This window comes from Spinacia oleracea, chromosome 1 (assembly GCF_020520425.1).
Source record: "Spinacia oleracea cultivar Varoflay chromosome 1, BTI_SOV_V1, whole genome shotgun sequence".
Lineage (NCBI taxonomy): Eukaryota > Viridiplantae > Streptophyta > Magnoliopsida > Caryophyllales > Amaranthaceae > Spinacia > Spinacia oleracea.
The window spans coordinates 103,788,717-103,813,540 of record NC_079487.1 but is presented as its reverse complement, the minus strand read 5'-3'; the positions used below and the strand labels follow the sequence as shown (position 1 = coordinate 103,813,540).

The following is a 24,824-nucleotide window of genomic DNA, read 5'->3' as shown; positions in this document are numbered from 1 at the left end:
ATAGTGTCATACCATTCAGGTTGGCTCGTGATTACCATGACCTCTTTCCCCAATACCTCAGTGCTCCTTCGATGCATGACTTCCATCATTACTGATTTTATCAGAGCACTTGAGCTGGCCAGTTTTGACAGGGAGTCTGCCAACATGCTCTCTGATCGGGGTACTAATTTTATTTCGAAGCTTTCCAACTGTGCCACTGATTGTTTAAGCTTTTTGGCGTATCGTTTCATGGATTCTTCCTTCGTTTCATATTCTCCTGAGAACTGGTTTGCTACCAGCTGTGAGTCGGTTGTGAGTATGAGCCTACGAGCACCAGCTGCCGTGCAGATCTGTATGCCAGCGATTGCGGCTTCGTATTCTGCCTCGTTGTTTGATGCCTGGAAAGAGAACTTAATAGCATACTCGAACTGGTCTCCTTCTGGTGAAGTAATTATTACCCCTGCTCCTGCCCCTGATTTGGTGACAGAGCCGTCTACTGCTACTTCCCATTTTCCTTCCTTTATTTCCTCCTCCTGGTATGATGCTTCGACTATGAAGTCAGACAGTGCTTGGGCTTTTATAGCCATTCTGGGCCGATACTCCATGTGAAACTCTGACAGTTCAATCGCCCATTTTAGGAGTCTACCTGATGTGTCCATTTTTTGCATTGCTTTTTCCAGTGGGTAGTTTGTGAGGACTTGGATTCCGTGTGCATCAAAGTAAGGTCTCAGCTTTCTGGCTGCAATCAGTACTGCCAACCCCAACTTTTCTATCAAGGAGTATCTCGTTTCTGCTTCTTGCAGGATGTGGCTGACAAAGTACACCGGTATCTATGTTTTATCTTTCTCTATGATCAGTACTGCTGCTACTGTGTGCTGAGAAGCAGGTATGTATAGCTGCAGCGTGTCTCCTTCCTCTGGTCGGGCTATTGTGGGTAAGGCTTGCGGGTGCCGTTTTACTGCCTCAAAAGCTGCTTTTTCTGTTTCTCCCCACTTGAATTTCTTGTTTTGCTTTAACACGTTGAAAAAGGGCAACGACCTATCTGCTGATTTGCTAATGAACCGGGTCAATGCGGTCATTCTTCCTGTTAACTTTTGCACGTCTTTTATGCAACCGGGCTCTGGTAGATTCATAATTGCTTCTACCTTATCTGGATTGGCATCGATTCCCCTTTCGCTTACTAGGAAACCCAAGAACTTTCCCGATCGGACCCCGAATACACATTTCTTGGGGTTTAACTTCATCCTGAACCTCCTCAGAGTTTCGAAAGTTTCTCTCAAGTCGTCGATGTGGTCGTTGGCCAATCGGCTTTTAACTATTGAATCATCCACATATACCTCTATGTTCCTCCCTTTCTGGGAAGCAAATACCCTATCCACCAACTTCTGGTAGGTTGCTCCTGCATTCTTCAGCCGAAACGGCATAGCCTTATAGCTGTATACCCCTGAATCTGTGATGAAGGCGGCCTTCTTTCTATCGGCCTTACACAAACTGACTTGGTGATACCCTGAAAAGGCATCCAGGAAACTCAAAAGAGCATGGCCACTTGTTGAATCTACTAGTCTATCGATTCGTGGCAATGGATAGCAGTCCTTGGGGCATGCCCCATTCAGGTTGGTAAAATCTACGCACATTCGCCAACTGCCATTTGACTTTTTTACCATGACCCCGTTGGCCAACCATTCGGGGTAGTCATAAACTTCTATGAACCCTGCTTCCAGCAATTTTTCCACTTCTTCTTTTATTGCAGCATTTTTTTCATTGGAGAAATTTCTCTTCTTTTGCTTTACCGGCCTGACTGACTTGTCCACATTCAGACGATGCACTATAATGTCCGGGCTGATACCGGGCATTTCATCTGCAGAGAAGGCAAAGACATCTGCATGTTCTCGTAATAGGCCGATAAGATTGACCTGCTGATCTGCCTCCATATCGGCACCTATTCGTACCGTTCTTTCTGGAACTCCTTCTACCAATTCAATTTCCCGAGTTTCTCCATCTGCAGCCGGCCTTGGGATGCAAGCAGGCCTTTCATCAAAATTTTCCATGCTCAGATCCCCTCTCTTTCTTTTGGTTGGCATGTTTGCTTCTCGGGCAAGGTTGGTTTTCGGCACCATCCTTCCTGGTGCCTTTATCGCTGTCAGATAACATGATCTGGCAGTCTCCTGACTGCCATGTACCCTTTCTGTTCTTTCCAGATTTGAGAGATATATCATGGTCAAATGATACGTGGACACCACCGCCTGTGCATCATGAATAAATGGTCGACCAATTATTACGTTATACGCTGCTGGTACTTTTATCACCAAAAAATCGACCATTAAGTCCCTGGCTGATACTCCTCTGCCCACTTGAACCGGTAAACGGATACTGCCTTCTGGGTAGACGCTGGCCCCAGAGAATCCGATAACGGGATAGCTCACCCTTGCTAACTCTCCGTGATCTATGTTCAGCTGGGTGAAAGCTTCCCAAAATATGATGTTCGCAGAGCTGCCTCCATCAATCAGGCATCTCTTGACGGGGAAGTTTGCTATCTCGAGCTCCAGTACCAGCGGGTCATCATGGGGATATATAATGCCGCGGCAATCCTCCGAAGTGAACGTGATGACCGGTAGGGGGGTTTGTTCCGGCCATTTCCTTGCGCTATGGTAACTCACCAGGTGCCTGTGCTCCTCTAGATTTTTTATCGCCCCGCTAACTGTACCTCCATGCACGGGCCCTCCAGAGATCACCCAGATAGTGGGTCTTTTTCCCCTATCAGCCCCATCTTTACTCGTTTCCGGTAAAGACCGGATTTCTTGTCGGGATGGTGGTGCCTGTTCAATCCTACCAGCGGGCTGTGAATACCCCGGCTGAGTAGGTATATATGGGGCATGACTATGCGAACTGCCCTGTCTATTATTTCCTCCTTGGCCTTCCTGTCGAATCCTGTACTGGGACAGGTATCCCCTTCTTACCAGCTCTTCGATGTTATCCTTGAGCTCTTTACAATGCTCCATGTAATGACCATGATCATTATGAAAAGCACAAAAATTCTTATTGTTACCTGGAGCATCCATCGATAATGGTTTTCTCCACGATGCCGATTTATTTACTGCGTAGATAGTAGCTCTGGCGGTGTTGAGGGGAGTGTACACCTGATAAGCCCCTACCGGCTGTCTATTCGGGTATCCCCCTCTCTGCTGATGGCCCTCCTTTCTACTGTTATCTTTTCGGTAATTGTGTTGCTGTATGGGAACATGATCCTTCCTGGCCGATTGTACTGCCTGATTTCCCCCCAGGGGTGATATTAGCATCAGCTCATCACTTCTGATATACTCATTTGCTTTTCTCAAGGCCTCCCCCAGCGAGGTAAATGATTTTCTTCCCAGGTACCTTTTGAACTCGCACTCTTGCATCCCTCTCAACAGAGCCAAGACGGCTATTTCTTGCTGTAAATCTGGTATGGTGATGGATTCGTTGTTAAACCGGGTAAGGTACTCTCTCAGCAGTTCTTTCGGCCTTTGTGAGATTGACATCAACTCTCCAGATGTTTTCTTTCGTTCAACCTTGCTAATGAATCGCCTCACAAAGTCCTCTTGTATCTGCCGAAAACTGAATATCGATCTAGCCGGCAACTTCTTATACCAATCGGCTGCCACCCCTGATAATGTGGTTTGGAACACTTTGCACCACATGGCATTTGAGTCAGAATACAGCATCATGTGTTGTTCGAAAGCGGTGGAATAATTTTCGGGGTCTGTGGTTCCGTTGTATTTGCACGTCGGCATCTTTACTTTCTCCACAGGCTGTTCCAGTATACCCCTGCATAGTGGGGAGTCTTTGGGGTGTATGGTTCGCCTCATCGGCTCCTGGTGAGGTATATATCCTTCATATCTATTCCAACCCGGCTGTGGAGATTGCACGATGTACTCCTCGTGGTACGGTGTCGATTCCCTACCAGCAGGAACCGACCCTTCTTGTTCTGATACCGACTCTCGGCGTCTAGTGGACCTTTCTCTGCGCCGAGAGCTATGCCTTTTTCTTCTACCCGGATTTTCACTGCGTATAAGTATTGGTTCAGGTTGTGCTGGCAGTACCACTTCATGCTCTAGGGTTTCGTAGAGATTTCTAACCGGCATCGCACCCGGGCGACTGCCGGTAACCACGATCTGATTTCCCTCTGTCCTCCCCGAGGACAGTTCAGCCATTGCCTTCATGACGGCCGAAGCCGTCAGCAGCTGTTGTGGTGTGAACCTTTGGGACAACGCCGAGAGGTTGCTCTGAATCTGTGGGGGGGATGGGGAATCCTGTGCCCTTTCCTCCATGGACGTTTCATCCTCTATGATCACGTCGTTCGGGTCTTCAAAACCTGGGGGACAATGCTTATCTGTGATTTGAGTGCTTTTGGGGGAGGATTGGTAAGTGGTGTGACTTGGCTGGTTGAGACAAGTAAGAGAGAAGGTTTGACTGTGGTGGGTTGTGCTACTGGTGTTGGTGTGATCACTGTTGATTGTGGAAGATTGTTGTTTTTTCTAGGTTTTTTGTTGTTGGTATCCATGGTGGCTGATTAGCTTGACAAGATTGGGAAATCCCCTCCTTCTAGCGCCAATTGTTCCGGTAAGATTTGGGAACGGTTGGAGAGGTCTTGCTGGTCGAGTGTTGCTGTTATCCTGATGATATCCTGCGCAGATAACAAAGATGAACTAGCCTCGAGGGTGATTCGAGGATCCCCCCTCCGATGCTAAAGTCAGGTATGATGAGTAATAAGTATTTTGGGCTTAGTGGAAATGATTGTGTTTGCGTACCTTTTTGTCATAAATGAAGCCCATATATATAGGCGCGGGTCGGGCGTACGGACAAATGGGTCCTACCCGATTGATAGCGACCCGTTGACCTCTTGATTTGGTCACGTGCCTCCTCCCTACCGGCTTTTAAGAGATGCTGGTAGGGAATAATAGTTGCCGTTAAGGATCATTGGCTTTTATCCTTAACAGCTTGGCGATGCTACCAGCCAGCTGGTAGCACACCCGTACAATATATACTCTAAAGCATCACATGTTGAACTCATTCTTTTTACAATAAAATCAAGTAAACTTACCAACTAATAAGCCATACTCTTGTTGCAAGGATTTGGCTAACAAAAATAGAGTCCTCTGCAATCGAGATTGATCAGAGGGTGCAAAATATTTTAAAGTCCAGGTAAACTCATTTCTGTAAATTCATTTTTCTACTTGTAAGCTAGACAATACTACTTTGATAAATGTATAAAATGACTCATCACTTTGGAGTTGTGATTACCTGATATGGGATTATAATCATTCTATTTTAGGGCTTATTGTATTTTTGATGATGTGATGGTGTTATTGTTACTTATAATTAAGTGAATACAGTTTGCAAGTAATTTGGGTGTTTTTATTGATCTATTTGGTGCTTTACTCTTCATGTGAATTTAAGTTTCCTCAATCATCTTATTTCATTGATTAATTTTGATTTCAGATACATCATTTTACTGTGATTTGCTGAACATTAGGAGAACTGATTTTGAGAGAAATAACATTATGTGTTATTTCAACTCGGTTATTTTTCCATTAGAAATGGTTTTAGCTATAAGATCTGTTGATAAAAACCTTATTGGTTTTGTTAGGCTGTTGAAATCTTTAAAATGTTATTTGCAGTTTCCTGCAATTACATTCTGTCTACTTCCCTGTAATGCATAGTTCTTTATTTATGTTTAGTACCGAATGAATTGAATTATGCTCATGTTACAATCAAAAGACATGTTTTTGTGGCTTCAGGACATTCTTTGACCTCACACTTTTTTCAAACTTCTACTGTTTTTTTGATGAGCTATGAGTTGAGTTGAGTGTAAAAATGCATTGCATACGTTGACAATTACCTTCTATTGTTTTCTTGATGAGCTATGAGTTGAGTGTAAAAATGCATTGCATACGTTGCAAGGTGCATATCTGATCTACTTTGTTATCTTAAGGGACATATTATCTGATAGTTTGTTAATATTTCTATTTTATGCTTTGTATTTCAGGAACTTGGCATCACTGCTCCGTATGAAGCTCCGTGCTACTGGAGGAAACAAGACTAAGACTCCTGGACCAGGTGCTCAGTCTGCACTTAGAGCCCTATGATAGTTCTATAGACTTAAGTTAATTAGAAGTAGTATGGAGTACTAAATAGCATTGAACAATTTGTGAAGGATAAACATTTATCCAAGAAACTAGTTGTAATTTTTTTGGGCAAATTTTGTGGTTACTTTGATCATTTTAGTGTTCATATTATGACCGGAATTTGCAGTACAGTTTATTCTTTATAAATTGTATTTTGTTTTTTTTAAAAAAATTAAATATTGCATTTATTTTATAAGAAAAACAAAGCTTGCCGGAATATTATTTCTCTGGCCACAGTCGATCCCTAAATGATGAAGGATATAAGGTGAGTCCCCAAATGATGAAAATCATGAAAGGTAAGTCCCTAAAAGTGTATTTTACTCGAGGTAGTAACATTTGAAATTATTGATGGTGAGAGGATGATTAATTGATTACTACGTAGTATTAGCAAGGCCTTCTAATCCATTTACAGGCCCGTTCCTGAAAATTTAAGAGCCCTATGCAAAGTTAGAGATTAGGACCCCTCATTAAAAAAAAACTTTGTATATAATTACTAATAATTTAGTACCCTGCTATTTATACCGGCGAGGATTGAGGAGAAATATTAGTGTACGGACTACGGAGTAATAATTATGTCTTCGTTAAATATCGATTCTTTTAGGGTATATGACATATTTGAGAATTCGACCAACATTAACTTGTAATACCCACATGGCCACATATATTTAGAGATGTTGGGAGCACAAAAGACTTTAGTTGTTAAGTTCATATGAACACTATAAAACTTAATCATTCACATTTTTTTATGGAAGTGTTACCTTTTCTGTGAAGAGTGAAAAAAAGTGATGTTTTATGAATATGATAAATCATAGTAGAGCTGAAAGAAAACGACAATTTTTGTGTAAGATTTCCTTATCGAAAAGACCGGTTTGATTGCTTAACAATTGGTTACAGTGCTTAAATAATTAGTTCCAGTGTTTAACTAATTAGTTTCATTGCTTAACTAATTGATTACATTGCTTAATTAATTTATATCATTACTTAACTTATATGACACCAAAATGGTCTTTTATATTAGACCGCTTTACATAAAAGTTTGTAGAAAGCAAATTACATGAAATAGAAAAGTAAAAAAACAGGTGGAAAAAAAAAGGAAAGTTATCAATTTAAGAACAAAAACGAGTAAAAGCAAGTGGGATGGATCGAACCGCACACATGCGCTAGGTTTTGGATCCTCTAGAGTTCTAAAATAACTTTATAAGGTAGAGTTTGAAAAATAACATCCATTGAATGAAAAATCAATGGCTCATATATTATCTTTTCAAAATCTCCCATATTTTTTCTCATCAATATCCAACTCCTGATTTACCCTTACCACTAATATGAGCCATTGATTTTAAAATGGGTGGTCTAAATACAACTCTACCTTGAAGTGTTTTATTAAAATTCTAGGGGATCCGGACTCCATGCGCTACTATTAATTGTAAAACTTAATTCCCCCTTACCACAACTTAATGCCCCTTAAGTTAAGCAATGATACAAAAGACCATTTTGGTGTCTTAACTTAGGGGGCATTAAGTTGTGGTAAGGGGGTAATATATGACACCAAAATGGTCTTTTATGTAAGACCGCTTGTAATACCCCGAAATTTTTAAACTTGATTTATTAAAATTAAAAACATTTATTAGCTTAATTTCGTTTTAAATAATTACGAATAATCGAATTTCGTTATTTTAATCGTTTTTACGATTCATTTTAAACGCTAAATTTATAAACGAAAATTTATTTATTTATTTTTCGTTAACGATAATTTTTATAAGGAATTATTTTAACTAAACATTTCTATTTTTAATAGCTTCCAAAAATAGCAACAATTTCAGAAATTATGCCTAACTTAGTGAAATTACGAAAATACCCTCAAGGAACCAAAATTCCATTTTACTCTCTTCCCTTGCTCTCCACGTACAAAGCAGGAAGTGAAGACTTCCTTCCTTCCCACAATTCAGTCCAAATTCACATACTTGGACCCCAAGCACACCCCCTTGTTCTTCACTCTTCCCATTTACAAATTCAGAATTTTTGATGGAATTTCAACAACAAACCAATTTCAATTTCAATTTCAATCTCACTCTCACTCCTTGATTTTTTTGTGATTCGAACCAACCACCACCCACAACCACCGTCTGCCTACCACCACCGACCACCTAGCCTCAGCCACCCAGCACCACGCCACCACCACATCGTAATCACCTCAACCACTCGACCACCACCCTCACCCTGTTCCTCCCCTCCTTCGTGTCTCCCCTGCCTCCCTCTTTTCTTCCTCCTTGACGCACCACCCACGCAACACCACCACCTCCGACAACCCTCACCATCCAGTGAACCAATCTCCGCCCCAACACCACCGTCTAATCGCCCTGCCTCAGCCGAGAACCACCCCAACCTCCCCTGTTTTTCGGCCACTTCGCGCCCCTTTCTCCCTCTCTCCTTTCGTTCTGCCACCACCAAAACCTCACCACCCTCACAGCCCTCCGGCGTCGAGTCACCTAAGCCCAGCCGCCACCTTTCCCTTCCTCCCTCCTCCCTTTCCTCCTCCTCGTGCGTCTCCTTTCCCCTCCCCTGTGCCGTGTCTCCTATTTTCCAGAAACCCAAAATAAGTTTCAAATGAAACTTTGATTTTAATTCTCCTCAAACCCAATTTCAGATTGGGCCAACTTTCAATTTGGGCTTTTTGGGTGAATTGCAAACTGAATTGTATGTTCAGAATTTCTAAATTAATTTGCATGCCTAAATAAATTTCGATAATTTAATTATTTTCTAATAAAATTGTTTATTATTTTTCAAGGAGGAAAAATGTATATATATGTATTTAATTTTCGGTTTTACTAAAATAAAGTAACTAGTTTGAATTAATAAAAATGGAATTTAAATAATATTTTTATGAAAATATATTTATAAAAATATATATGTATTTTGATCGAAAATTCGATTAATAATAATATTTCGTTAAATTTTGAAATTATGTTTTATTAAAAATTCGTTATTTATAAATTCATTACTTATAAAATTTTTATAAAAATATTGATTTAAAATTATTTATCGATTTAGTACTAATTCAATAATTTATTATTTTGAAAGAAATTGGACTCGGAGCTCAGGACGAACGAACCAAGGAAAATCCTTAGCAAAATCGTGGAAGTGAGGTAACGGCTATTGCTAGTACCCGCAATTCCCTTATAAATGTGATTATGAAATTACAACGTTATGATTGATTTATTAACTGAATGTTTTAACATGTTTTATGAATTGCGGGAAATGAAATATGATTTGATTGAATTATTTATTATAATATGATTGATTGAAATTCTTATAAAATGATCTTGATAAGAAACCATGAATGAAATGATGTTTCTATGATGCCAGGAAAGAAATGATATTTTATTGATCCCAGGATCTAAATGATGTTTTATTATGATCTCATGATCCAAAGGAAATATGTTACTTCAACTGAAGTAAAAATGCTAAAATGTAAAATTAAACGAAACATGATAAATGAAAGTGAAAGACCTAGTCCGTTTGGCAGTATATGTTCACAGGTTACTATTCTCGGTCATGCATGTACCCATGGGGCATCTGCCCATTGAGCCAAGACTCTCATGTTTTCGGGCCAAGGCCCCATGTTTTATGGACAGCGGTCCATCGTGGAAGACGCTCCACCATGTCATACTTGCCACGGCTAGCATCTGCACCCTAAAGTTATGAATGAATTAAATAAAGGACTTTATAAAATGTTTTACATTATTCTACTCTCCCTGTGTTATTAAATAAAATGAATTTACGTTGCTAGAATAGTTCGTTACTGAGTCTTCGGCTCACCGTTTTTGTTTTCTGTTTTAGGTACTGCGGGGAACGATGGAAACGATTAGTGGCGAGGAATTTCACTTTGATAATTTCCACCTAGTTTATGTTTTGAGTTTTAATAGTTTAATTAAAGATTTTTAGTAAGTTATGTACTTTTACTTTGGGAATATAAATGATCATTATGTTAATTTTGGAGGATTTAATAGCTTATGATTGATGGTTGCCTTGTAATTCCCAAGAGGGGGTTACGGCAGGTAATGTCCCGACCGAATTAGGTTAATTCCGCTGCTAAGTATGCTTTAATAATTGAATTAGAGGTCGGGGTGTTACACCGCTACTGGGCTAAAGGAATGTTATTAGACTTATATGACTTTTAATGTACAAGTGTGTACGTACAGTACAGTAATGCATAAATTTGAACCCCTTCATGCCCTGGGCCCTAGGCCGTCGCACCTCTCGCTTAGGGACAGGGTCGGGGTTGTCCATTTAGGATGCGTTCTTTTTAACGGATAATGAACGGGTATGACTTGGTTGGAAGATATTGGATCTGAGACTTGATTATTGAGAGTAAACATGAGAAAGTTAACTTGCAAGACCTGATTGCTTATTGATCTTATAGAATCTAATTGCAACTTATTTGAACTTATTAGACCTGGAACAATATAACTGTTCAAAACGAAAAGATAAGAACAAGAGGAAGTTAATAAACCTCTAATTACGCGATTAACCAAAAATATGTAATTAAAATATTCACTAACGCTCATAATCAATAACTCGACCACAAACACTCCCAAGCCCAAAAGCACAATTAGCTTATTAGGCCAATTAAGTAAGCCCATTCTGATTCAAGCATAAATTGTGGTCAATGTAATTAAATCACTTCTTCTCTCCCCAATATCTAAATGTGATATTTTTCCCAACAATCGTAACTCATCCTATATTAAAGACTACTCTAACAATAAGGATGACAAAGCATCTTACCTTCATCGAGTGACATCAAGCAATATGTAATGCATAGTTGTCTAAGAGGACAAATGAGGGGCTGAGAAATATATATGTTATTTAACAATTCAACCAAATTTGCATTTAGTCTAATAATGCGGTTCAAAATCATTATGGCGATATTTATTTCAATGATATCAAGCAATCGAGAAATGCCTAGCTGGATATCACTTCCGATCGGTAAAACTAATATTCGATTAGCGTTACAACTTACTTTTGACTGAACCGACAGGGTTACACATGCATATAATGCGTTAACGGATTAAAATACTCAACAATATTCCAAATAATGTCAAAATACATACGGATATTGGGCTTAGTAGAAGTAAACAAGCGTCTAAAGCACTTAAACAGATAAGTTTCGCGGGCTGGATAGCAAAACGAGATTGATCGGATTGACATACGAGGAAGCGAGCAGAAATCAAGCCACATGCCACTAGCTGACCGAGGCCAGCGTCGCAACATGCTTGGCCGAGCCCCCGCGCACAAGCACATCGTGGAGGGCAACATATAATAGAGGGAAGTGACCTATGCCTCAAAGGCTAACATAACATCGTTAGACCATAGTCATAGAGAGAGAGAATGAAACCAAAATAAAATTGGTGTTTATGAACACCAAATGGAAAATCAAAATCTTGTTTGGAGAGATTGACATGTGTCATATGGGGACCAAAATTATTGGTTATCCTTTTTCTTTTTGAAATTGAAATTAATGTGATTTACGACATAGATTTGTTGTGTTAAAATACATACCCATTGCAAATTTACAATGCCCATAAAAAAAATATTACAACTCAAAAAAAATAAAAAAAAATTATAAATGTCTTTATTTTTTATGCTCTATAAATAGACACCAATATTGATCCACTTTAGATCACAAAAAAATCTTAATTTTCTCCTCCCTTGTTTAACTTTAGATCACAATCTCTCAAGGAGACCTTATAGAAAATGTATGGCGAAAATGTAGACAAACTAGTGACTGGTTAGTTATATGTTAGTACTATGCATACCACTTATTTAAGGGTTGTAATGATCGAGTTTTAGGTAACAAGTTAAGTTTATTATTGATATAAATTATATACTTTAAGAAGTGAAGTTTTACTTAGTTTAATTTTAAGTATTTTTTTATTATATATTTATTAGCCGATTATAAAATTTAATTAATAAACAATTAATATGCCACTAACTTAATTCATTACGCCACTAATAATTTGATTATATACTTATCCATAACAATATCATGAGATATAAATGTAGGTGGGGTATGGATGATGTAAGAGATAGATGATATTTTTGGTGTTTGATAAATGTTGTTAAATGTTGTTGGTGTTGAGTTTGGTGTTGGGAAGAGATAAATGGAAAATTATTACTCCCTCTGTCCCACAATATAGTGCCCGTTTGACTTTTTTCCAGGAATTAAGAAACTTGAAAAGTAACATGATGAACTATTAATGTTATTGTACTTTAGTAGAAAAGTACACAATTTATTTTATTTTTTAAACAAAAATACAAAAAATAATAAATTATGGGACCATATTTTCATGATAGAAACATTAATGATATGACCATACTATTTTCTAGGTACAAACACTAAATATTAGGCAACATTTTGGGACACCCAAAATAAAAAACGGGCACAACATTTTGGGACATCCAAAATGAAAAACAGGCACTATATTTTGAAAGGGAGGGAGAATATTTTATTAGGTGGAAGACCAAAACTACGGTATTTGATAAACATGTTCTTAGCTGTACCAAGGGTCAAGTGACCAGTTACCAACTTATACAGTGCACAAGCAGATTGGCTTTTTGTCCTTGTGTAGTACTCCGTAATCATACTGGCGCATGATGTTGGCCAATAATGAATTGAAGTTCTTCATATTTTAGTCCGTAATAAGACATATATATGACATCATACGGTAAAGGTAGTTAGATGAGTAGATGACACGTAAGATGTATATGGTAAAGTCAATTCTGATTTTTTTTCTTTTTACTAGTTGTTGTACCGTGCGCTATCGCACACGATTCCAAGTTAGTGTTAAAAGAAAACCAAAATGCAAAGCGAATCCCGAGCAGAACTAGTATATGAGAATAGGTAGGCACATGTATGATTGGAAACTAAATGGCCAAGAACATTAATATAGAACAAAATAAGCATTGATAATTAGTGAATGTAGGTTACCATCACATCCCCATAACATATTTTACATGGGATTCAAAAGGTGCAATTGGGTATTTCGTAGGAACATAAAAGCATAAGTGTTTTATGTTCCTTGAAAAAACCCCCACCACACAAGATATGCTAAATACTAAAGTCACCGACCATAAGTCTAACATATTTTACATGGGATCCAAAAGGTGCAATTGGGTATTTCGTAGGAACATAAAAGCATAAGTGTTTTATGTTCCTTGAAAAAAACCCCACCACACAAGATATGCTAAATACTAAAGCCACCGACTATAAGCGATGATTGTTTGCAAAAGGTGCACATGGTTGTGAAACTACTTAACTTTCACACAAACATAATAGTTCCCTAAACGACCATGTTTACATACAAAAGGGAGGGTTGAATGACCCGTTCATGCAGCAGGCGTGGGCTCTAAATCATCTTTAGTATGGTTGTGCTCCAAATCAGCCTTAGCATGCGTGTGTTCAATAGTATCCTCAGCAACAGCCTCAACAACATCTTCAGCAACATCATCAAGGTCAAGCTCTTCCAATGCCACCTGTTTAAGGCACCATTGTAGAGCATTGCTCTTGGAGAGGGTTGTTGTTGGGCCAACCTCAACAAAGACATGTTTGGTACGCAGCAACGCCTTTGCAGCCTCAATAGCCGGGGCATCATCCTGAGCATTAGAGGAATCGTTAGTGTGTATACAGAAGTTGTTGAAATCCTAGAATGTAATTAATTTTTTTGTTCTATTGTGAGAATAATTATAATTTTGTTATTGGTATTGTTTTTGGTTTGTTTACTTGTAATTGGATTTGGATGAATTGATGTGATCTTTGTTAATCAATTATCCCCCCTCCCCAAAGGAGTTGATTTGAAGTTTTTGTTTGGTGAGTTTTAACGGTAAAGAACTGAATTTGTGGGATTTTGGTTAATATTTCGGATATTTTAAGCTTGAGAATATGGTTGCTCGTAACACTATAGTATGCAAATTAAGGAAACCTTGTTTGCAGAGGAGTTAATTAAAATATACTTCACTGAACATAATCAGAACTCGGCAAGTGGGCATTGTGTCACTGATATGTGTTCATAGGAATATAAATGAAAGATAAAAAGAATTCTGTTTTATCCGTGGTGCCATTTTTCAACTCATTAGCAATTTCTTTTCTTTCTTTATTTGTATGCAATTGACACAAGGCCCAATAATCAAAAGCTCTGTGTAAATTATCATTTTTCTAGTTTTTATTAGATTTGTATTTGTGGTGGAATCTAGTAATGTTAGGCACATTGGGCTCCTAATGTTATGCTTAGTGACTGATTTTAGTGGCTCTAATTGATTCATGATTTGCATTCGATTTAGATGGTATGGGAACTGCAGAATGGAGGGCTGCAAAGAGGCCGACCTATTACAAACGTAGAGATTATGTTCCCGGGCGGATTAAAGGTTTGATATATTTTAGATTTTTTTTTGGTTGATTGGGATTTTGAATACTTATTAATTCATTATAATCATTTATGCTAATGATGATCCAAAGGTGCTAGCCAATTGTCCAATTTTAGGAATTTTTAGGGCTTATGTTTTTGGTGTTGTAGAACATGAAGGATGCTAAATGGTAGTCTTTATTGATTGTTTTCTAAAAATCTGTTGAAATGTCTTTATTTGTTTGCATAAGGAACTCTATGTCGTAGAATTGCGGGAATCCTAGTATGTGATTTGTATGTAATATGCAGCTTTAAGCAAGGAAACATCCAACAAAGGAAGCATATGTAGGTGTGAGAGTGGAAAATACATACTGTGTGTTTGATGCGGAAGAGGTCTGCAGCAGGCATCCTGAATAGCCGCTCAGAATCAACAGTGAAAGCAGTCACCGAAAGCTCGCCAGTGCCGTCGGAAATGTTACGGTTAAAGGTAATCCTGCATTCATATATGTGCCTAGATGTGAGCAAGAGAACTACATGCCTTTTGTTACGCTGCCAAAGGTAAGACTGTACATGTACAAGTGGAGGAGATCAAACCTGGGAGAAGCAACATAGCCCTTATGGGAGCAGGCTGTGCACGTGTATGCTTTTCCTGCTGGAACCTCCGTGCGCGTGCCACAGTTTCAGCATCCTATGTATGCATGAACTCTATCAAAGTCTGGCTTAGGGACGACAACTCACGGCCTCGGGGATGTCATAACTCTTGTTCTCATGTTCTCACATTAAGACGAATTGTTATGTAAGGTCTTGAGGGGCAACGCCTATTTCGATTGCACCGTTGTCGGGGCGAATTTTGCTTTTAAGACAGTATTGTCTAACACGTCACAGCTTCTCACATAAATCAAATATTCGGCCCACGTTTATATAACAATTTTCGGATTTAACAGTATCATTCCCTACATTAGATCGTGAATTTTTACATTCCAAACCCATATCATAACTACGTATAAGAAATATGAGAACGTATCCCTAGGAGTGCTTGTAGTAGTATTGAATACAATGGTGCCGTACGGAATTAAACAAAAAGTAGAAAGTAGAGACACTTGATTATTGAAAGTGCCATATTAATAATACTACCTTAATAATTTCATTAGACACAAATGTTTACAACAACTCGATGTACTTATAGTAGTATATATATAAAATAATAAAAACTACGACCCTAGAAAAAAAAATCTAATATATTCAGGAGTACAATTTCTTTGAGAATAATCATGCATACAAATAGGACAACGACAATCACGTTTGGAAAACCATTCGGCGATGCAATGAGAGTGAAAATTATGCCTGCATGTTGGGAGTATTCGAAGCAATTCTCCATCTTCGAAAGGGTAGATGCATATCAGCATATGGCACAATCTTCATTAACAAACTCTGTTTGCCTATCAATTAAAAATATACTTCCTCCATTTTTTAATAATTGCACCATCTGACTTTTAACACTATTCCCATATTCTTATATAGTTATTTTTTGTGATTTATATGTAAGGAAAAATATATTCATGTGGGATTTTGTTATATTCGTCTCGAAATATATTTTCAAATTATCAAATTTTTTTTATCGGATTTTTCACCAAATGCCCCTGAGGTTTACTTTAATGCACCAAATACCCCTAAACTTTCCAAAATGCACCAAACACCCCTGACGTATGCAATAATATCATTAAATGCCCTTTTGTCTGACGGACGTTAACCCTCCGTTAGGCAGTTAGTTCGTTAAAACATAATGCACCGAATACCCCTGAGGTTTGGTAAAAAAGCACCAAATACCCCTGAGGTTTGGTAATTTTTTTTCCAAAAACTAGCCGTTGAATTTGAATAATATAGCCGTTGCAGTCACCCATACACTAATTTCCCTTATATATACCATACCCAACAACAACACCACACTGCCCTAAACCCCAATCCCCCCCAACTGCACAAACAGTCCACCCCAAACCCCCACCTGCACAACCAGAACACTGCAACAGGAGCACCAACAACAAGCAGAACCCTGCAACACCAGCAGCAGCAACAGCAAGAACAAACAACAACAGCATCAGCAGCAACAACAAGAATAACAAGACAGCAGAGCAACAAGAACAAACACCAATAGCAGCAGCAGCAAGGACTTCAACACAGCACAACACCAGCAGCAAGAACAACACAGCAACAACAAGAATAGACAACACCAGCAGCAAGAACAACACAACACAACAACAACAATAACAAACAACAGAAGCAGCAACAACAGAAGCATCAACAACAGAAGCAGCAACAACAGAGCAGCAAGAACAACAACACAGCATGAGTTCTTGTTCCAATACATCATCATCCAATCTGTTTTCATACATACTTGTTCCAAACAAATGTTGTCCTATTTGTTCCAAAAAATGTGCAATAAAAAGCTCCGAGACATCCAAAAATTCACAGAGGCTATATTACAAGTGTGATCCTTGTAACCATTTTATGTGGTGCAAAGGAAGTGTTCTACACCAAAATCAACAACACCAACAGCAACAGAGCAATATAGAGTATGAGGGAACATCGGAAGACAACGACAATATAAGTGACGAACTGAAGAAACTGAAGAAAAGAGTGAAAGAGCTCAAAAAATTCCAAGCTGCAGCAATTAAAATAGGAATTGTAATGTTTTTGTGTCTAATGTTTGTAGTAAAGAAGTAATCAAGACAAACAATGATGGTTGTAATGGCACGAGCACATGAATTTCATTTATCAATAATATGCAAGTCTTTGAACTCGTAACTGAAATAGTTTGTTTCCAAAATAAACCGAACATCAAGTTGTGGGTAGCTTTACAAAAAAATGCCAAAATGTGCCACAACCTAAGTTGTTTTTCAAAATAAACCTAAGCTTTAAAACAGAAATACTAAACTGAATCCTAAGCTTACTTCTAGTTATGCAGCTTTGGACTTCTTGCTGCTTGATGCATTAGATGTTGGAGCCTTCCTCTTCCTAGCACCAGATGTTGATGCACCAGCAGAACCAGCAGCAGCTGCAGCAGATTCTTTCCTCTGTTTTGCAGTGGAACCTCCTTTACAGGTTCTTGAGTTATGCCCAATTTGCTTGCATTTCCCACACTTGACAGTGGTGTTTCTTTTCCCCCTCTTCTTCTCATGAGCACCTCTTCTTCTCTGCTTGGCTGGTCTGCCAGCTGCCCTTCTCATTAGTGGGGGAAGAATCCTAGGTAGCTCAAATGTAGGCCACTGTGTTGAGTCAGGCATGGGGTGAATATGCTCTGAGTATGTGAGCTTATAGGCTGCCCCTTTGAAGTAAGGAGAAACAAAATCTGTAGGATTGAGTCTTTGATGGTATATTACCCTAATAGCATGCTTGCAAGGTATACCACACCCTTGCCATTTCCCACAACCACAAACTCTAGCAGCAAGCCTAATAGGGAACTTCACATGACCATCTAAAACCTCAAATTCACCCCCCCCAGCATTAGTTGCATAACAGAACCTCGAGTCAGCACTCCGCTCTTCAAGCTCCTTAGTAGCATATGGCGTCAATTGATCGGGTCCAATGTCAACAGCTTTATCAAATCTGGCCCCGATCTTCGTCATGCACCAAGACCTTATTTCTAACATAACAGAATACAATAATTGGCATCACACATTTTAATGCAAAATAAATACCCGACTCGGAAACTTGAACACATACCCGACTCGGACACTTGAACACAAACCCGACTCGGACACTTGAATACAAACCTAAATAAATAAGTTCCAATGACACAAAAATAGGATAAAATGTAAAGGATTACCTTCAAGAAGTGACAAAACAGGAAGATCCCTAAAGGGTTTGGTACACGCGTTGAAGGATTCCACAAAGTTGGTGGTGTTGTGATCACAAGTGACCCCAACATCAAACTTGTGTCTGGACCACTGTTCAGGCACTTTGTCAAGATATCCCACTGCTTCTGGGATGAGTTTGCCAATCTTTTCCATGGCTTTGTTGAAGACATATGGATTGTATGCATCAGCAGCAACCCAGAACAAGTCATGGAAGGCTGTGCCACTGTATCCAGCTTGTCTGCAGTTGGTATACAGATGCTGAGCACAGACCCTCCTGACTGCTTTGGGGAAAACATCATACAAAGCAGATTCTACTCCCTGCATAACACAATTCCAAGTTTCAATAACTAGGGAAGTGAACCAGAAAACTGAAAAAAATATAAACAATACTACAAATAATAAAAACCAAGAAAGGGAGGAGTAATTACCCTCATTCTGTCACTAATAAAAGTCCAGTCATCCCTCTGGCACCCATGTTGAACAAACAAAGCCTTCAAACTTCTTGTTAATAACACAATCAATACAATGTAGTCTTTAGTTTTCTCTCTCAAAGCTCACGAGCTACCAAGCTCTAACAATGGCTTCCATGCTTTCTTCTTCCTTTCTTCTTCCTATTTCCTCAATTCTAACACTCTCTCTTGATGACGGGTGCGGCCCAGACCCGTATTTAACAATATCTTTGTTAGGTGTCTATTATATCTCACTACTTGGCCAAAACTTTGTTATTACTCGGTCGAGGTTCTAGCACAATCCATAGATCGGACGGATGACCCTCATATTAATTAACATCATTCATTTTGAAATGGAGGTAGTACATAATTATTTTATTTTAGATATTTTGTAACTAATTCAATCAACCTTCTTTCTCTATAACATACGGAGTACGTAGTAACTAAGTACACCATAGCTTCTTCTTTTTTTCCGGCCAATACACTATTTTTAAAAAGTACGTGAACAATTTCACTTGTAAATCTATCATATTCTCACAGACATAATCAGAGTAGAACGTGCTATATATTGATCAAATAATTAAGAATGAAAAAACAAAGGCATCTTTCTTAGGATTTTTTTGGCAATTTCCTCCTTAAAATGTTCTAATTTTGATAGTTTGTTAACAAGTGGTGATTTAAAAAAACTTTTGTAAAATTAAGATGGTAATGTTCACAAAAAAATACAAAAACTTTTGTGTGCCCTAGATCTACGGTATTTTACTGTACATCCAAATATAAAAGTGAATCAGACCAAAGATATAAGTTACCTTACTCTAAAATAAATGCGACTCTAACGATTGAAAAATGCAACCCTAATAATAAACAATGAAGAGACCTAATCAAAAGTGATATGCTTGTTACAAGTTATAACTATAACCAATACAACACCACAAATGAAAATATACATCAATACACAAATGTAATATAGGTAGTAGGCTACGTGGAGCTTGACCCCACACCATGTACAATATTGTACATTGCTCTACCCTTTGAGCTAATAGCCTTGAAAATAAGGTAACTTATAACTACAATAAAGAAAACTTATAACATCAATAAGGGTAACTAAAAGAACAGAACATCTGCGGCTAACTTTCCTGTTTTAGGTCGCCACACAATACATTATCGTAGATCGGCCTTTCTGAAAAGTTTGTGAAAACAATATACATAAGGTGATTATTTCCGAAGTTGGGTCTTTTAAAGGTAATAATTGCCCCAAAACAAAAAAAAAACCTTTCCTAAAAAGTTTTGCAGTAAAATGTGATTGCTACTAGCTAATTATCGATCTAGGATTATAGCATGGTTGATTGAAGCCTTGAACCAATAGTTTCAAGCTCAAACTTCTTGATTAAAGGGGCCATCGATCTCATGGTAGTGTCGAGAACAAAAGGGGTGTTTTCAATGGTGGTAGAATTTCCTTGAAGAAGTTGTCGACACGGTTCTCGGCGCTCAGCAACCGTGCCATGGTAGTGAAAGTACTTCATCATTTCTCCCGACAACCATGTTGACTTGCCGTCAAAGTTTTCCGACCTATGAACCCCAGTTGCATACACATATCGTGGTTGTATTGCGTACTTTTGGTCTCTCCTCATTTCTTTCATGTTCTTGTACACCAGTTTCTCAAAACCCCATTTCCTACGTACAAAAGTTTTTAAAAATGTTAGAAATTGAATAAAATATGGACTCCTTAAGCCCTAATTTTTTTAAAAAAATATTAATTAATTCATAAAATATCATACGACATGTACAAATTAATTCATTAGAGAAAGATTAGCGTTAATTTGAGCAAAGAGTCTCGTTAATTATTGAGATAAGACCTCCATATAAGTGGGCGAGGTGTCAGATATGATAAAAGTCTGAACAAATATCTTGGAATATAAAGACGTTATTTCAGACAATTAAGCAATAAAGTCTAACTAAATAAGTTTTTATTTTTAAAAATTATATTATTTTCATATGTCTTAAATGAGTATGGGGGATCAAGTGACCGTGACAAAATTCTATAAGTCTGAAAAAACCTTGACAAAAATCTGAGAAATTAAAATTTTATGAAAATTAATAAAGAAATAGTGTGGATGTCTTATCTCATGTTTTTGTTTATAGATAACTACATATGTTAAGGGCGTCAATTTTGTGTTATTTTGTGACTTAACTTGTCCACTGTCCACTGTCCACTGTCCATGATATTGTTACCTTTTCCAATTTATTTTTCTTGTATATGTGTTACCATCGATGTTTATTTTTAGCTATTGGGTGTTGGTGAAAATTTATTTTAAAAGCCACATGTTGTGGCCAAAGGAATTTCATGATAATAATCCATGAAATCTTGACATACCGGTTAAAATTGGGTGTCTATACGCAATCTATTGTAGATTTAAATTTAATTTCTTCATCCATTTGTAATTTACAGCGTCCTACCTTGTACGTGCATCAATATCATCCCCAAAAGGCATTAAAATAATAATTACTCCGTAATTTAAATGAAAATACACATAAAACTTAAAAAAATTACGACTTTTAACTCGTGTCACAATGATGACATAGCATGCTTATGTCTCATGATTTAAATTGGAAACTAAAATATTTAACTTATATAACCTATTATACATGTTACAAAAAAACATACTCGATCTGTAGGAAACTTTTAATATTCTAATTTACAAATTGAATAATGTAACTTTTTATTTCAAAAAATATTTATGATTTGTATAGGATATATTTGTTTCCTTTTTTGTATCGACTACCTTATTTACATATTTTCATGGTAAAAATATTGCATTGATAGTTGATAGATTATAAACTAATCTTGGGGTTTCAACCATCAACTTAAGCTTTTGGTTGAGTTGGTCCTTTGACATGGTATCGGAGTCAGGGTGACGGAAAGGTCGTGTGAGGGGCGTGATAGATAATAAAACTAATCTTGGGGTTTCAACCATCAGTTTAAGCTTTTGGTCTAAGCTTTTGGTTAAGTTGGTCCTTTGACAATAGTAAAAATATTTTGATGGTGCATGGCCTACGTGACGCACATATGTACCATTTATAATCCGACACGAAAAATTACGACAACTTTTAGTTGTCGCGACCTTTATCATCACCCTAAAACTTAATTTAATTTACATTACCATTATAGGTTACCAAATACCAATAACTCAATTATTCTGTTTGTATTAGAATCATGCAAATTAATTCAACATTTCAACATGTTACAAAACAAAATTTTATGCGCATATATTAACTCTACGTGTAACTGGTTGCTTACCATATTCTCAATCATATGTTTGATAATCAAGTCGATCGGTGGTATATTCGATTCTCAATCATTGCACGATACCTAATTTGGAATTATCAATTATTACCCACTCAACCAGTCAACCTTAGCGTATACGTAGTACATGCATGATTGCATGTGCATCTCCACCCTAATGTATGCACAATAGTACATTGTCCTACGTTATCTTCACGAGGAAGTATACTTCATTAAATTGCGCTGCATTTGACCAAATAAAACAAGCCGGATGGGGTATTTTTTAAAACTTATCAAAATTATCTTAGTACTTAATTAGCTAACCCTTATCTTTTCTAAACTAAGAATATGAAATGTGCATGGGCAACCTAATAAAAAGGACGAGAATTTGGTTTATTTATAAGCCCAATGGAGGTTCTACACTAAAATCAATTGAGAATAGAGGGAAGATTATCATTTTGTATTTTCTCTCATCTTTTTCCAATATAGGGCAACTCATATGCGGGTAACATTGAATTTCAACAATACATACTATTTGATCTCGGTCATTTCAAATCAACCACAATTATGCATATAGTACGAATTGAAGTATATAGTAATCCCTCCTCCTTTTAAATATTTCTCAATTTTAACTTTTCACGATATTTTAGACACGAATTAAAACGTACATAAATACTTATAATTGTACGTGATAAAAAAAAATACATACTCTAAAAATATACATTAAAATGAATCTAACACGACCACACGAAACTATTCATTATTTCTTAAAGAGTAGTAAGAATTCATGGTCGAAAATTTTCTAAATGGATCAAAATTATTGAAATGGGGCAATGCAAAAAAATTAAATAACGGAAGGAGTATGATGAAAAAAAGGGGAGATAAAAAAAAACGTACTCTTGAAATGTGCCAGCATCCTCAGCAAGACAAAGTCGATCAGACATAGTAACTTGTTCAAAATTGAAAAGCGTATAATCATTGAGCAACTCCATAATCGAATCAAGAGACGAATTCAAATTCGAATTTGAATCCCCTGGTAAATAGATATACTCATCCACATCAAAGAAAAACATCCACTTCGTAACGAAGCGATGTCGATGCAAACAATCATTAAGAACAAGTATCTGATTATGATAAAACGTATCGAATTGTTCTTGGTCCATAATGTCGTGCACGGTAACAAACCCGAGCTCAATCCACGGGTTTAACACTTCGAATACTTCCGGGTGGATACCACCCGCATCGTGGAAGACGAAATGGGACTTTTTACCGAACAACCGTACATGGTAGGCGATCCATTCACGGATTCTTTGAGGGCTGAGGTTGCCGAACAGGGAGCTCCCGCAGTATAGGTAGTCGTATTTTGGAGTTGAATTGAATTGTGATGGGTGCCATGAATTTGGGGGTTCGGTTAAGGCTATGATTGTATCGGTTGAATCGCCACCGTCAGTGGAGGCGTGGAGGAGGAGCCGGCCACCTGTGATAGAGTCGGTTTCGGTAGGGAATGTACAGTTGACGACTACTATGATGTACATTCGGGCGTACCCGAAGTCTTGGATAGGGATCTTATAACCCGGAACAACAACAAAATGGGAACCATTATTTTTATTGGAATTATTAGATTGGTATTCACAAGTGTATGTCGGGTGGCCGTAGTCGTGGAGGGGTTTGGAGGATAGTCCGATGACGGAGAAGGTGTTGGGACTGCCGCGGTAGGCGGACATAAAGACGAAATTGTACGCGGCTGTTCCGATAGGGTAGAAGGATCGTTTTATGACCCCGTTGTTGAGGACTTGATCGGAGAGTTGTTGGGGTAGTGGCGGTGGAGTGGTGGTGGTGGTGGTGGAGGGAGATATAGAGGTGGTGAGACAGGAGGTGACATTGGTGGTGGGGAAAGGAGAAAAGCGGGTGGGTAGGAATGGTAAGAGGGTGGCGACGGAGCCGAAGAGGAGGAGGACGGTAAAGATGAGCTTGAGCTCAGTTGCACAATTGTATCGCAACATTAACACAAATTAATTGTGGTTATTTGGTATGAGTACTTTCCCATTTCATGTTGGAGAAGACGTTGACCATGGTCATACTCCATGGCGAAGTGGGGAGGAAATGGACTCAGACTAACCACGTAGTTTGTTTGTCTTTTACATGCACCAATTTTATTTTATTTTAAATGCTCCCTCCATCCTTTTGTTTTCTTTAATCTTGATACTATTTCAGAATTAATGATTCAAAATAATGTATGGAACAAATGTGTTAAAAGAAAGTAGAAAAAATATTTGGGAACGAAGTGAGTACTAAACTGGACAAATATACGAAAGATCGTTTCGATAGTCTATTTAAAATCTAGGTAAATTTGCCAAAAAAGACCTTTTATAACTCAAATTTTGCGAGAAAGGACCTTATATAATTTTTTTTGTGAAAACACACCTTAAAGTAAATTTTTTTGCGAGAAAGGACCTAAGGGAAGTTTTCGGCATTGATTGAGCTTTTCCGGCCATTAACTTGCACGTGAGCAGCACGTGTGGCTTACGTTAGCTAAAGACAACGATTTTCCCGACTCTTGAATTTTCAAACTTGATTTTATTTCGTTTTTTTTTCAACTTTAGGTTTTAAGGCTTAAAATTTTGGAGGAAAATTGGGTGTAATTAGCAAAATAATGCCACATGTGCTTCTCACGTGCAAGTCAATGGCCGGTAAAGCTC

General features: G+C 37.9%; 3 protein-coding genes and 1 long non-coding RNA gene across 4 annotated transcripts; 1 reads left to right on the top strand and 3 right to left on the bottom strand.

Moving 5' to 3' along the window:
• Positions 1–809: 809 nt before the first annotated feature.
• LOC130465581 (uncharacterized) lies at positions 810–4,286 on the bottom strand. Its single transcript, XM_056834396.1, has one exon. It carries the CDS (start codon positions 4,284–4,286, stop codon positions 810–812), a length of 3,477 nt encoding a protein of 1,158 aa, XP_056690374.1.
• Positions 4,287–8,105: 3,819 nt separating this feature from the next.
• On the top strand, positions 8,106–10,155 carry LOC130468960 (uncharacterized). Its single transcript, XR_008929334.1, has 3 exons — positions 8,106–8,837; positions 9,222–9,286; positions 9,981–10,155. It is a non-coding gene; the product is annotated as an uncharacterized lncRNA (long non-coding RNA).
• A 7,338-nt stretch (positions 10,156–17,493) lies between these two features.
• LOC130465580 (uncharacterized) lies at positions 17,494–18,887 on the bottom strand. Its single transcript, XM_056834395.1, has 3 exons — positions 18,822–18,887; positions 18,363–18,711; positions 17,494–18,179 (listed from the first exon to the last, which is right to left on the bottom strand). Exons 1-3 carry the CDS (start codon positions 18,825–18,827, stop codon positions 17,494–17,496), a joined length of 1,041 nt encoding a protein of 346 aa, XP_056690373.1. The 5' UTR covers positions 18,828–18,887.
• An 898-nt stretch (positions 18,888–19,785) lies between these two features.
• On the bottom strand, positions 19,786–24,227 carry LOC110796297 (galactan beta-1,4-galactosyltransferase GALS3). Its single transcript, XM_022001351.2, has 2 exons — positions 23,023–24,227; positions 19,786–20,516 (listed from the first exon to the last, which is right to left on the bottom strand). Exons 1-2 carry the CDS (start codon positions 24,126–24,128, stop codon positions 20,174–20,176), a joined length of 1,449 nt encoding a protein of 482 aa, XP_021857043.2. The 5' UTR covers positions 24,129–24,227; the 3' UTR covers positions 19,786–20,173.
• Positions 24,228–24,824: the final 597 nt, after the last annotated feature.

Bases quoted from the DNA above. Each gene is read 5' to 3' on its own strand.
- LOC130465581 (XM_056834396.1), bottom strand. From the start codon at position 4,286: ATGGAGGAAAGGGCACAGGATTCCCCATCCCCCCCACAGATTCAGAGC.
- LOC130465580 (XM_056834395.1), bottom strand. The intron at 18,180-18,362 runs GTAATCCTTTAC...CTGTTATGTTAG, and splicing joins TGTTTTGTCACTTCTTGAAG to AAATAAGGTCTTGGTGCATG.
- LOC110796297 (XM_022001351.2), bottom strand. From the start codon at position 24,128: ATGTTGCGATACAATTGTGCAACTGAGCTCAAGCTCATCTTTACCGTC. The intron at 20,517-23,022 runs GTACGTTTTTTT...TTTTGTACGTAG, and splicing joins GATGCTGGCACATTTCAAGA to GAAATGGGGTTTTGAGAAAC.